General features: G+C 42.5%; 1 protein-coding gene across 7 annotated transcripts in view; it reads right to left on the bottom strand.

Moving 5' to 3' along the window:
- The window catches only part of LOC147010829 (aldehyde dehydrogenase, dimeric NADP-preferring-like), a 52,888-nt gene that overhangs the window by 7,512 nt on the left and 31,058 nt on the right, over positions 1–14,318 (bottom strand). For 2 of the 7 annotated variants that reach the window (XM_085859964.1, XM_085859963.1), the window contains exons 2-4: positions 3,185–3,351; positions 2,774–3,005; positions 1,946–2,031 (exon numbers count right to left, since the gene is read on the bottom strand). In XM_085859964.1, coding sequence (XP_085716090.1) covers positions 1,946–2,031; positions 2,774–3,005; positions 3,185–3,351 — 485 coding nt within the window. Of the gene's footprint in view, positions 1–1,945; positions 2,032–2,773; positions 3,006–3,184; positions 3,352–8,828; positions 8,888–9,312; positions 9,380–11,549; positions 11,792–11,926; positions 12,070–14,318 lie in introns of those variants that run through there. The other 5 variants (XM_085859966.1, XM_085859967.1, XM_085859968.1 and 2 more) reach the window with 5 other exon arrangements.

The following is a 14,318-nucleotide window of genomic DNA, read 5'->3' as shown; positions in this document are numbered from 1 at the left end:
AAAGGAACAAGCATTACCTCTGTGACTAGAATGACAATGGTTTATTGAACTTGAGTATTACGTGGCATGATCTTTTGGAACAGCACACTACAACCTTGTTTTCAGTTTTATTTTGCACTGCCAGGAGAACCCGACGCTCTTCTAATCCTGTTGGCATTTTGAAGAAACGAAGAAGAAACGAGTCAGGAGCTCAAGAGGGCCGTTTCATTTTGAAGAAACGGCCCTCTTGAGCTCCTGACCACTTACAAAGCTTTTGTCCGTAGCCTGATGGAGTACTGCTCTCCCCTCTGGGCTGGTGCTCCTGCCTCCCACCTTTCTCGACTTCACGCTGTCGAAACCAGGGCTTTTAAGATCATTGGCATCTCCCGCAATGAAGCTGAGTCTTTGGGCCTCTCACTCAATCACCGCAGGTTGGTCGGTGGTCTTTCTGTCTTCTACCGACTCCTCTCCAGCCTTGCCCCCCCTGCTCTCTCTGTGATTTGTCCCAACCACATTTCCACAGGGCGCTCAAGGTCCGCCAACAACCCCCTTCTGGTAAAACTACCAAAATCACGAATCACTGCTCATCTTCACTCTTTCATTCCTCTTTTTTCCCGCCTTTGGAATAAACTTCCTCACTCTATTCTTTCCCATTCTTCCCTCCAGGCTTTCAAAACAGCTGTTCACCACCACCTCTTATCTTCCCCCATCCAAATCCTCGATCTTTTCTACCCCCGATAATCCACCCAAGCCCACTTCCTTCAATTCTCCTGCTTTCCTTCCTGAAAGTCCCTTTAATGTCCATCTTCCCCTCGCCATGTTCCCCGTCCCATCCCCATCCCTCTCCCTTCCACAGTTCACCCAATGTGTCTTTTCCCCAATGTTTTGTCCCTTCCACTCCCGCCCCTCTTGTCTCATGCCTCCTTGCTGTGAGTTGTGTGTTAGCTCTCATACGAGCCTCGACTAAGGTATACAAAAAAAAAAAAAAAAAAAAAAAAAAAAAAAAAATCAATTTTTTTCTCTTTTTGTGGGTGCCTAAAAAACACTTCCCTACACTCACAAAGGAATGGGTTTGGAGACCATTTAATATTACCTTTCACCAAGCTATGAAGGCACAATAGACCAATTAAGCAACAATCCCCAAAAATGGAACTTAAAAAAAACTTTTAAGAAACTTTTTTTGGGCAAAAAAACTCGCTGATGAGCCTCTGAAAGTTTGACGAAGATCTGTACAGCCATCTCTGAAGAAAAGAAAAATGGCGACACACACACACACACACACACACACACACACACACACACACACACACACACACACACACACACACACACACACACACACACACACACACACGCTTTGAGACCTGTGAGGGCTCCGTTCCACATTCTGAAACCTGCAAATGGAGATAACACCCGACACACACACACACCTCATAGTATAGATTAATCCTCGTAGCAAGAGACGTTAACTTGCCACACATTGTGTCATCAAAGTGCCATCTATTTATTAGAGTATTCGATGTAATCATTGGTATGACTGAATCAAAAAGAAGGTGTGTATGTAACAGAACATGAAAACTAAAATGAAGGGATGATGTATAAAAGAAAGGAATGTTGGGGAATGAGGAGAAAAAGGAAGAGGATGTTTTGGATTGACAGGAGAGGATAGTACTAAAGTATTCGACCATTTTTGGAATATTCTCAAACACAGTAGCTCAATGTGAACACAAAAGTAACCCATTCCACAACCAGCACTACACTTACATTGCAATTATATACTACGTAGGACAAGGGCTGAAAAGTGGCGATGCGTCCATATGTGAACCGTCGGAATGGCGAGTTTCTCAAAAATTGTTCCATCAACTAAACCATGGGAATAAGCCAAGTTGTATCCACAACAATGCTTACAAAGTAAGTAGATAGAGATAAGCATCGAGGTTACATTTCTACATAGCAACATAATCACCTTGTCCAGGTAACGCGGAAGAAGATTCTGCATCAACTTTGCAGTGTGTTCCGCGACCTCCGAGGGTTTAACAACTGCAGCGTTCCCTACGTAACAAAATTAAAAAAAAAAAACAAATCAAAAAGTCACAAACTCAGCATCAACAGCGTTCTTGCAACAATCTGTGGATCTTTTCTTGTCAAAAAAAATTTATGGTCAACTCATCAATTTGAGACTTCCATCTATCATTTGAAATTGCTTGCTGGGATTCTCAGGTGCATATTCGGGTCACAATTACCATCATCATATATTTGGCAAATAATGCTAAAGTGTTGAGAGAAAATTCAACAGTGAAAAGTAAGGTTTAGTCAACACTTACAAAAGAGCTGAAAGACAAAGTTTATTCTCGCGAAATTGAAGACTGTTGCTTCAGAGCTCCAATTTGGATGCAAGCCACAGCATTTCTGCCTCGTTAAGCTTCAGAGCTTCAGCAGGTGTGTTGGGAAAGGGCTAATTCAGGAAAATATTTTCCAAACCATAACCTCAACATTCCGTAATATTTTCCTCCATGCACCGGCTAATTATTTCCATAACGTTCTCCTCTTAATAGTTGCCAATGACATTCAAGATGGCCAAAATGGATCTACAACAAATTCCACATGACTTTATCCATCTATTCTGATATTTCTTAACACAATCAGGATGGAGGATTAAATCTTGGTGAAAATTGGTTTTCTGCTTTTTTCTATCATCAACTTACATATCTGCCTCTCTTCAGGTACATACCAAGATTCACAGAAAATTATCTTTTCATGCAAAGTCTTCAACGAGACAAGTCACGACAATTACCTGCAGCAATCGCCCCAACAAGCGGCATCAAAGTGAGTGCCATTGGATAATTCCAGGCTCCGAACACGGCAGACAATCCCAGTGGCTGGGCCTTCTTGAATACCGATGTGCCGATGGTGAGCAACGAGCCGGGGACAGACTCTGCAGCCGCCCAAATATGGAGGTTTTGCAGCGCACTTTGCAGTTCATTCCGTAATGGAATCAGCTCGTAACAAATGGATTCTGTGTGCGACTTTTGTGGCAATGAGCCGGAGCACAACACAACACAACATCAGGCTGCGTACACATCAACTGTTATTCCTGTGCCTATCCGCTGCACACAAGAAATCCTCAAAACAAATGTCAGTAATAGCTATTCCTTTTTTACAAGGTCTGAATTAACAGTTTGTAAGACCATTAAAATACACATACTCTGTGAAGATCATTTGCCAGTGCTTCACAAATGGCCTCCTCGTTTTCGTCCAGCAGACAGGTGAACAGGCGCAATTGCTCCTTTCGAAATTCCAAGGGGAGAGTTCGACCCGACTTAAAGGCTTCCCTCGCTTTGTGGACAACTGCCTGCATTCTTCCTCCCCACTCTGCATACCAGACAGAAGGGAAAATTAACAATGAACCTTCAGGAACTACAACACCAAGTTCATCAGAATCCCACACATGTCAAAGTAAACTTTAGTGTTATTTATTTATTTGTTTAAAATTACTTTTTTATCCTGACAACACAACTTGGTGAGTTGCGAACGCAGAATTACATGTCAGGGTTACTGCAATAACATGTTTTAACTTGCTTAACAAAAGCAATAATACTAATAAAAGGCAGTGTGTGTGGGTCAGTGGTTCAGTGTGTGTGCGTGTGCGTGTCTCCTCCATAACTCCAAAACCATAAAAAAAAAAACTTAGCAGCCTGAAACTTTGCATGCATACCAAGAGAACTCCAAAGAAGTGCATGACTCAAAATTGGGGGTTTGGGTTAATTAAAACACCCCTTTTGAAGATAATTAGCGGCCATATTTAATTATATCCTTAATCAGGCACTTCCTCGGCCACCTCGCTCGTCGGGGTCTTAAGGCGTATCCAAGGTAACTTCACTGGGGCCTGAAGCCGCCATGTTTTTTGGCCTGTTCCACCATGAATTGACTTGAAACAGGCCGCATTAGTTTCTTAATGATAATTTTTTTTTTTTTACTTTCCTCACTCATATTACACTGAACAACAAATTTCAAAAAATTTTTTTTACTGGAGATGTGTAAAGTGATTAAGACTAATTTGGGTACGCTGATTTCAAAAATCATAACCGTTTTGCTGTATCACGTCAGGATTTTCAGGAACAGAAATATTCCCTTTGCCTAGAAGTCAGGATTTCAATGAAATTTACAAAAATTCATTTATTCATTTATTTCATCATGAATGCTTCAAAATTATAGAAATTACAGAAAAACTCCACTAGAATGTAATTAAAAATGCTTTAGGCATTTGGCTTTGCGTTTGTCCTGCTCTGTGTCAGTTTCACGATGCAGGAACCAGCAGAAATCGCCCATCATGTTCGGGTTGTGCCGCCCTTGGTAACGCGTCTCCATGAGTGAAATCTCTTGGTGGAATCGCTCGCCGTGCTCGTCCGAGACTGCTCCCAAGTTGTCAGGGAAGAAGTTCAGGTGCTGGTGTAGGAAATGGATTTTCAGGGACATCCTGGAGCCAAGTTTCCTGAAGGACTCCAGCAGCTGCTGCACTATTTCTTCATAGTTGTCCGCGCGCTCGTTCCCCAAGAAGTTGTCCGTCACAGCTTTGAAGCTCCTCCACGCTGCCAGCTCTTTGGGGTTTAGAGTTGTCGGAAAAGTTTCGTCCTTCATAATCTGTCGGATTTGCGGTCCAACAAAGACACCAGCCTTGATCTTGGCCTCCGACAAGGTGTTGCCAAACTTTTCCTTGAGGTATAAAAACCCACGCCCATTCAGATCCATTGCCCGTACAAAACTTTTCATCAAGCCGAGCTTTATGTGGAGTGGTGGAAGGAAAACCTTGGCTGGGTCGACAAGGGCGACATGCTTCACGTTGTGTCGACCAGGTACATGCTCTTTTCGCTCTTCCCAATCTTTCTTCGTCCAGTGATTCTTGTCATCTCTGCTATCCCAGAGACAAAGGAAGCACATGTATTTCGTGTAGCCTGACTGCAGCCCTAACAACAGCGCCACCACTTTCAAGTCTCCGCAGATGTGCCAGTTGAAGTCATTGTACTTGATGGAATCAAGCAGCTTCCGCATAGTCTCATAGGTCTCTGTCATGCCGAACGCGTGAGCCAGTGGGACTGATGGTTTCTCGTTGCCATTGTGGAGCAAAACAGCCTTCAAGCTGTTCTTCCCCGAGTCGATGAAGAGGCGCCAGTCTGCAGGATCGTGATCACACCCAAGTTCTTTCAACAGACCGTTGATGTCACTGCAGAATGTCATCGTGTCTTCCATCTCAAAGAACTCAGCCATGTCTCTGTGACGTGCTCTGAACAAGGATATCTTGGTGTTAGGTTCAAGTAGATTCCACTGCTGCAGCCTTGATCCAAGCAGCTCTGCCTTCGCCTTTGACAGCGAGAGATCTCTTACAAGATCATTTAAGTCTCCCTGGTTCAGAAGGTGTGATTCTTGAGTGTCGGGTTCAAAAGGTTCATCATCACCATCCTCTTCACCACTGCTTACAGCTATGTTCTGATCAGCTGGAGGTGTTGGAACGGGGTTCTCGTCATCATGAGGCACAGGTTTACGAGCAGAGACGCAGTCAGCGTACTTGATGTGACCTTTATTCTTCTTGTTGAAGCCGGCGATGCTTGTGCAGCAGAAATAACAATCATCATGATGATTCTGCGGCTCACGCCATATCATGGGCACCGCAAATGGCATGCTCGCGCGCTTGCCCACCAACCACTGAGTCAAGGTTGTGTGACAGCTTGTGCAGCAGATGTGTGGTGCCCAGCTCTGTTCTTGGTCCCCACCTTACACCCGAAGTAGTGAAAGTAGGCGGCCTTCATTTTCACTGCTGTAGATATACTTCGCTGTTGATCTTTTTTGGTATACCGACCACAGACATAACAGAAGTTGTCAGGATGATTGGTACAGGAACGCCTACTCATCTTTATCTGAAAGAAAGAAATATAACACAAGTTAACAACAATTGTACGAAATAGACATGTTAAAGACATATGTAAATTTCATTGAAATCCTGACTTCTAGGCAATGGGAATATTTGTTACTGAAAATCCTGACGTGATACAGCAAAACGGTTATGATTTTTGAAATCAGCGTACCCAAATTAGTCTAAATCACTTTACACATCTCCAGTAAAAAAATTTTGTTGTTCAGTGTTATCGAATGCCTGTTCATCATAGCTACGAATCGCTGGGTACATTGCAATGCTTACAATTGCCTGGAGACGGCAGCGTTCGTGGCTTTATTTCATTTTTGCACATGCCATAACCTCGAGAATCTCTTCAACTCAACAGAATTATAAAATCTAAGCTCTAGAATAGAACTTACAAGCAGTTCTGACTCCAAAAAAAAAACAGTATTCATCTGTCCAATTTGAGCATATTTGACATTTCGGACATCTCCAGAGTCTGGGAGGTGTATGTTTAATATAACAGTTTGGTGATTGCTAACCGCGTGCCAAGCGAGCCGTTTATCAACCGTTCCGTTGGAGTGCTTAAGCCACTTGCCAAGCACTCTACAATATTCACACTGCCATTGAAGACTGCATGTCGATTGATTTGAACAAAGTTCAGGAGCCACTCGCGTGCGAAGTTGGCCATGTGTTGTTCTGTGGTGAAACAGGCGGTGGCTGGTTCGCTGAAAATGTGAAATGTATTTTCCACGACGTTCCGGTTTTTTTTTTTCTTCCATTATAGGACCCACCACTTCAGCAGGTAAGGCCTTAGTTATTTTATGACTTGGTTTACGCAGTTCTTCAGCTGAAATGTAGGGTCGGAAGGTCAAAATATAAATATATTTTTTCGGATGTTCCATGGAAAAGACAAGGGTAGGTGGGGGGGGGGGGGATATAAATCCTGGACCAGGAGGATCCAAGAAAACATTGAAGATGGAAGATCAAAGTTCAAATGCAGGATGCCCATGTTCACTGTATCATCTGATGTGAAAAACAATAAAGAAGGACAAGTCTGAAGACGACGATTGTTCACAAGTGGTATTTGACGATGTAGATCGTTTCAGAAGTCAAGGATGAGACAATGTGATAATGTTTGACCAAGTTATAAAAATGATCAACATGATGTGGTACGAGTGACAGGTTATTAGCTGCAAAATGTCGAAAACCCAGTTTCGTTCGACAACTTTCAAAATTTGACCTTTGCATAACCTTTAAGGGTCACAAAACAATGTTGTGGACATTAAAATAAGAAAACAGGATACGTGCTATAGCTTATTGGAGTTAGTTCGGCGAAGAAGGTTGAAAACCCAGTTCGATTCCCACAACTTTGAAAATTTGACCTTTGTGAACTTTAAAGGTCAAAGGTCAAGGATTATGACCTTTGGTGCAAAACTTCCTCTGGAACATTCCAGGAACAATATAACGTCATATAGGCTATATGGCATTTCGCACTCTTCGGATTATCCATACTTTGATGAAATCAGCGTAAAAACAAACTTGAAGAGGGCGCCACGGGCAAGGTTTTCGAGATAGAGCAAAATGGTTTCAAGACTTTAGGTGGGGAATGACTTCAAGATTATGCATAAAACATATTGTCATCCTAGCTCTCAAAGTTTGGGCGGTCGTATGATTTTTATGTCAAAATTCGCAATTTCTAAGTTCGTGACCTTGTGACTAAAATGAAAAAAATAAAATAAATAAATAAATAAATAAATAAATAAATAAAAAAAACGAGCTCCGTGGGGCTATGCAGATGCCATTGGGCTAACCAAATACCGAAACACCTGCCAGATTTGACAAACCCCCTCGGAGAAGATGCAAATTGAAATCGGCTACCCCCTAAAAACATGTTTTATGGGCGGAGCCACGCCCATTCTCAGGAAAACAACTAGATCATGATATAAACCTCCCACCAAAATTTTATCAGGATCGGATCAAAACCCACGGAGCTATGCTCGGGACAGAGAGACAGACAGACACACACCAATAACGAATATAGTGGTCACTTATTTTTTCGTGAACCAATTAAAACTTGTTTTTACAATATAGTCTGGCATGTTTTTCTTATCAAAACCTATTGGATCATTAAACAAATGGAAACAATGCTGAGAAAATGACTGTCCAAGTCGTAGATGTGTGCATGCACACCAGTGCATAGTGCTGGATATGATTTTTAAAAAAGGTGTCTACTCGGAGTCAACACGCTCAAAACGGTCAATCAGAGCCATAATCCGTTCTTACTTTTCAGTGGGCAACTGATCGTACCGTCTCCCCATCCCAATGAGCACATCAAAGGCTGATTTCTGGTCCGTTGAAGACTGAATATCAGCATCTCACAGGGAAACTTTGACGTACTTGGCACTGAAATCTTTCAATACGAACAGCGGTGTACAACTTTCAATGGAAACAAAATCGGCACGATCGAGAGTAGCCTGCGAATCATCCCTGCTGCTGCACTGAATTGATGCAATCGTTCGGTCAGCATATTCGTCGTCAAGATGTTGCATGATTAAATCACCAATACAGTCACTCGAATTGATACCGCTGACATACTTCTTAACAATCACTTTCGCCCCAGAAACCACAATCAATCTGAACCACGCTGGCGACTGCTCAGACGCCATGACCGAAGACGACTGCGCAGCTCGGTTAAAGGTGACTCGGCATTTTGGCGCACGAAATTATATTTTGAAAATAAAAGCCGACGTTTACATTTCGGGTTTTGAAACTTTTGCAACTTCGGAGGAAAATGTATAAATATAAAAGGCAAAAAAAAAAATGTTTTATATTTATATTTCATTTCGGCAAATATACCGTCGGCGGATTCCTAAACCAAGTTATAAAATAACCAAGGCCTAAATACAAATAAAAATTAAACATTTCACTTTCAAAAGTTTCTGTAAACGTTACGTGCATTGCGTGGTGAAACAACTTTGTGCACGCTCTTCAAGTTTCAACTGCGATATCACGGTTCTATACCAGAGGTAGGAAGACAAAATAAATTATACGATCACAATGAGAAAATGAGTGTGCGTGCGTACGTGTGCGCGCGTACGTGTGCGCGCGTGCGTGTGCGCGCGCGTGCGTGCGCGCGTACGTGTGCGTGCGTGTGCGTACGTGTGTGTGTGTGTACGTGTGTGTGTGTACGCGTGCGTGCGTACGCGTACGTGTGTGTACGTGTATGTACGTGTGTGTGTGTGTGTACGTGTGTGTGTGTGTGTACGTGTGTGTACGTACGTGTGTGTGTACGTACGTGTGTGTGTACGTGTGTGTGTACGTACGTGTGTGTGTGTGTACGTGTGTGTGTGTGTGTACGTGTGTGACAGCTGTTCTGAAATTAGTATTTTTTGTGTGCTCGGTCATTAAGCAAAACACATCATTCTCTTTACAAACCTCACCTTTCTCTCTTTTTTTTTTTCCTCCTCCCTCGCACTCTCACTTCCTCTCCCTTTGTCTCTGTCTCTTCTGCAGTGCACAGAACCATTTGTTGAGGTGTTGCCTCCCCCCCCCCCCAACTCCTTCCGACTTCCCAGCTTCCTCTCCCCGTCCTCTCCTCTCTCCTCTCTCCTCTCTCCCCTCCCACTCCTTTCCATCCCCTCCCGTAAGGTGATGAGGATGAGTAGGAATAACAAAACTAGAGATTACATGATGCAAGGGGTAATTTATTGGAGTGCGTCACACAAGAGAAGGATCTGGGGGATGGTAATAGATATAGGGGGATAAGTAGACAGGAGAGTGTCATGAAGCTAAAGGTAAAGCTAACAGGGTTTTAGGTGGTACACAATTTTATACATTAGAAAGGAGCAAATTGTGAGGGGATCTAAAAGAGATGTTTACAATAATGAAGGGTGTCGACAAGATAGGTGCAATGCAGTTTTTTTTAGCAGAGTGGACAGAAACCAGGGGCCATAGCTTTTAGCAGAGTGGACAGAGACCAGGGGCCATAGCTTGAGGGTAAAGAAGATGAGAGTTATGACGGTTTTAAGCCAGGAGTGTTTGTCAGTCAGAGTGGTTAATGCATGAATGGTCTCCCCAAAAAGTAGTGTCAGCGGAGGGGGAGGGGATGTCAAAGTTTCAATGGGTTTTGGATAGGTACCTCGATGCATCGGAGATAGAGGGGTGTAGGGATATTTGTTAACCTCCGCCATCGAAGATGGACGGAGGTTACTGTTTTCACCCGTCTGTTTGTTTGTTTGTCAACAGTATTACGGAAAAACTCCGACGGATTTCGACGAAACCTGGTGGGGGGATTAGGTATGGTCCAAGGATCATGCCATTAGATTTTGGACTTGGTCCAAAGTCCAATATGGCCGCTATGGCGGCCATTTTGAAAAAAATATGAATTTTTGTTTTTGCATTTCTACATGTTTCAAGTGATTTCCAACCCCCCCCCCCAAATTAAAAAAAATTGTTAGAGAAAAAAAAAAATTTGCAGCTTTTTTTTTTTTTTTCAACAAAATTTCGTTTTTTTTTTTTGTTTTTTTTTGCATTTCTGCATGTTATAAGTGATTTCCAACAAAAAAAAAAACATGCCAAAATTATAAATGCGGCTGATTTTGGAACTTCAGTTGGATATACCCACGTAAAATCAATTTCTGTCTCAAGGAATATAGTTATGACGAATGAATAGAGTATGTAAAAGTTAAAAGTAAAAGGGAAAGTTGCAAACTATAACTCTGAGCACTGATGACGTCAAATTGAACGAATTGGATATCAGGTTCACTTGAGTGACCTGGCAGTATTTGTGGCGGAGGTTTTGCACTCGACAGAGTGCTCCCCCTCTAGTTTGTGTGTGTGTGGATGGGTGATTATACTAGGGTTGGTGCTGCACAGAAAGATCGAGCCGAATGGCCTCCTCCTGTGCAAAGTTCCTTGTGTGTATCATTGTGAATATAAAAGTTTGATAATTAACTGGAAGGGCACTCGGTAGAGCACATTCCTCCACAAGGCTGATTAGTTTACGTATTGTATCCCACTGATATGCCGCATCAGGATTTGGACCTGAACCAAAATTTAATCGGCTTGTTCTTGTCACCTATCCAACTCATCCACAAAGTTTCATCCGAATCTGTTGATAATTTGAGATATCCTGCTCTATGTCATTCTAGCCCGATCACTAAATGGTGAAGAATCACTTTTGAAATTCTCAGATCCTGATCCAGATTCGGATCTTCACCAAAATCAAATCAAGGCCTTGTTAGATACCCAACCTGCCCACCAAGTTTCGTCCAAATTCATCCACAACTTTTTGACATATCTGCCGTTTATCGTTTTTGGTCTGATCTCTCAACGGTGGGGAAAAAAATATATATATCACTTTTAAAAAAAGTGATATATATTTCATATATCACTTTCGACATATCGACGGAAAAAGTGATAAGGGTAGAACAAATTTCAATTTTATTTTTGAAAAAAAAACATTTTTTCCGACGAGATAGACTACCCAACACACACAACCGACCAACATAATTGCCGAAATCCGAAGGATTCCGGAAATTAATAATGTTTGTCCACCTTTGGTGGCGGAGGTAATGATATAAAGTGTTAAACTAGTTATATTGGTGCACGTGTAATCGAGATAACATGAACCAGGGCTGTGTTCATACAGTTACCAGGTTTGTTGTGGACTGCTCACCACGTGACTTCAGCACTCAAAGCAAACACTGCACCCACTGGAAACCGTTATGAAACAGCTGGCTTTGTAACTGAACACAGCCCTGGTTGGTTTTCTCGAGGTGGGGGGGGGGGGGTATGTTCAACAGCAGGACGAGGTTTCTGTAGTAAATACATGACGTTACTACCCCGCATGCACAAACATCGAAGAACACATTGTACGTCATAGAAAGCGATTCTTTCAAGCAAAAACGGACATGGAAACACAGCCTGACGAGCCTTTACTTATACACTCCTTTTCGGACGATCAACGACCGGCAACATATTCCTCCTCCACCACAAACTCAAATTATACTCATCATGAAGAAACACCACAAACAACGGTGAACCACAACTTACGGAACGGGGAAAAACGTCGTGAACCTTTGACTGCTGCTGTAAAGATAAAAAAATCGAATGAAGAAAACAGAAATGAATACAAAGTGATTTCGTCAATAATTAACGAGCTCTTCTACTTTCATTTATGCTCTGAGCGCTCACGAACCGACCACTGAAAATGCGTGCACGCCACGCCCCAAATGACGTCATCACGTCCCTCCACGAAATGGCATCGAAAATGCGTGCACGCCACGCCCCCAAAGTGACGTCATCACGTCCGTCCACGAAATGGCATCCAAATGGACGGCATTCTCTCGTGAATGTGCGTTGGAGTCTCGATCTGATTATCTGGTCAGGAACTCGAAATAATTTGTCATGTTACGATTAGGTTTTTAATGCCGCACTTATGTGGACAAATTTCACTCTGCAATTGTCGATTGTAATTTATTTTGAAAATTCCGGTTAATATTAAACCCTCGTGGAGCGCCGACCGCCACACCGCCGCAGTCAACGTGCCAACGGTGTAAAACTGTAATGTGCAAATCTCGACCGAAAGACCGGACAACAATTACTCAATGAGCATAAAACAATCAGATTCTTTCCGATTTTGGTCAATTTTGGTCATTCTCTTTTTTTTCCGAGAAAGATCTGTTATCCACTCCGGTTTACTCCGGGATAGTTGCTTTTTTATTTTTAAAATAAAACTCTTCCCTGAAGTGTCACGTGCGCCCCTCATTTGTCGAGGGAAAGCGGGAGGTACTCCTGGGTGTGTCGTGGCGAGGTTACTTTGGTTTGGACTATGACCTGTCATTTTCCTGCAATGTTTGTCATGTAGTGGAGGTTTGCGAAGCTCAGTCTGCCAGTTATCATACGTCATACGTCACAGAGACACACTGCTAAGTGTCACGTCACAGAGAGCATTGATCGCTTGTTCATGCATTGTGTATGATATTGGTGCGTACCATGAGTATCCATGTACCCTACTATCTCCAATGCTTTGAGGCACCTATGTAACTCAAATTTAAACTTATCTACCGTTTCTATAAGATAGAAACGGTAGATATAAGTTCTACCTTTCCGGAGAGACCATTCCACGCATGAACGACTCTGGGTGAGAAACCCCTCCTGGCTTGCTACTCAACCTCATAACTCTCCAATGTACTCTCAGGTGCTACATCCCCTGATCCATCATTCTCCATTCTGTTGAAAAACTCTTCTACACTTATTTTGTCTGTACCCTTCATTATCTTAAACATTATCATATCCCCTTGTAACCACCTCCTTTCTGAAGTACCGGGTTGCCACAATGTCCTGTCACCCCTTGTGAACTCCCTGGTGAAATCCAGCACTTTTGATATGACATATGTCAAGAATGCTTGGTGCGCATGCGTAGAACCCCCAAGAACCTGTAGAGATCGGGGCAAAACAAAATATATTGTGTCCAGGATAAGGATTGTTACTTGGAATGGCTCGCCAAGCTTCTGAAAGAAGCCAAAAATACTTGGAAAAGTAACTGAGAGAAAGGGCTGTGCCTCTGCACAACAAACGACTTGGAGAACTTTCTCCGCTTGCCAAATGGACAAATGCTCGTCCTGCAAACTCCTGACCATGTGAGCCAGTGGAAGGCCAGAGTGGATGGACATGTGTTACACAACCCCCAATGGATCTCTACCGGTGAATGTACTGTATTTTTGGATGAGGTTCTTCTGAACACAAATGGGTGGGACATATCTGGGACTGATGCAAATGAGCACAAGGTATGAAAAACATTGTGGTTTCAAACAGCAAAGGGTTTACATTGTGTCACTTTTCATGGTTGCTTTATGCAGCTTTCTTCAGCAAGAAGAGCATGGGAGGAGTCAAGTTATTTATATAATCCCAGCCAATTGGGATTAATTGATGACGTGAAAGCTAATTGGTTATGCCCTCTGTCCATAGGTGAGAGATGTGAGTGGGTATTTGTGTTTCACATACGGATGTGTGTGTGTGTATGTGTGTGTGTCTGTATATACTGTATATATATATATATATATATATATATATATATATATATATATATATATATATATATATATATATATATATATATATATATATATATATATATATATATATATATATATATATATATATATATATATATATATTTATTTATTGTTGCGGGCCGGGGGTCAGTGGCGAGAACGACCACGAGGTGGGGGACGTTCGTCGTCTCCCACCAGACTCCGCAGAATTTTAGGCCGTCGCTCCGGATAATTCCGTGACGCGCGGGTCGCTTAACCGACTGTGGACGCCAATAACTCAACCGCATAGCGTAGGGTCTATTTGTCTATAGCCAATTTACCTAATTAACTACGCAATTTCAACTACCAGTGAAACCACGCCCTCGGCACATCTTGCTCGAACCGGGTCA

The sequence above is a fragment of the Eptatretus burgeri genome, chromosome 16 (assembly GCF_056783735.1).
Source record: "Eptatretus burgeri isolate ZD-2024b chromosome 16, Ebu_testis_v1, whole genome shotgun sequence".
NCBI lineage: Eukaryota > Metazoa > Chordata > Myxini > Myxiniformes > Myxinidae > Eptatretus > Eptatretus burgeri.
Note: the sequence above shows the minus strand (reverse complement) of the source record. Positions and strands in the feature narration are given on the sequence as shown.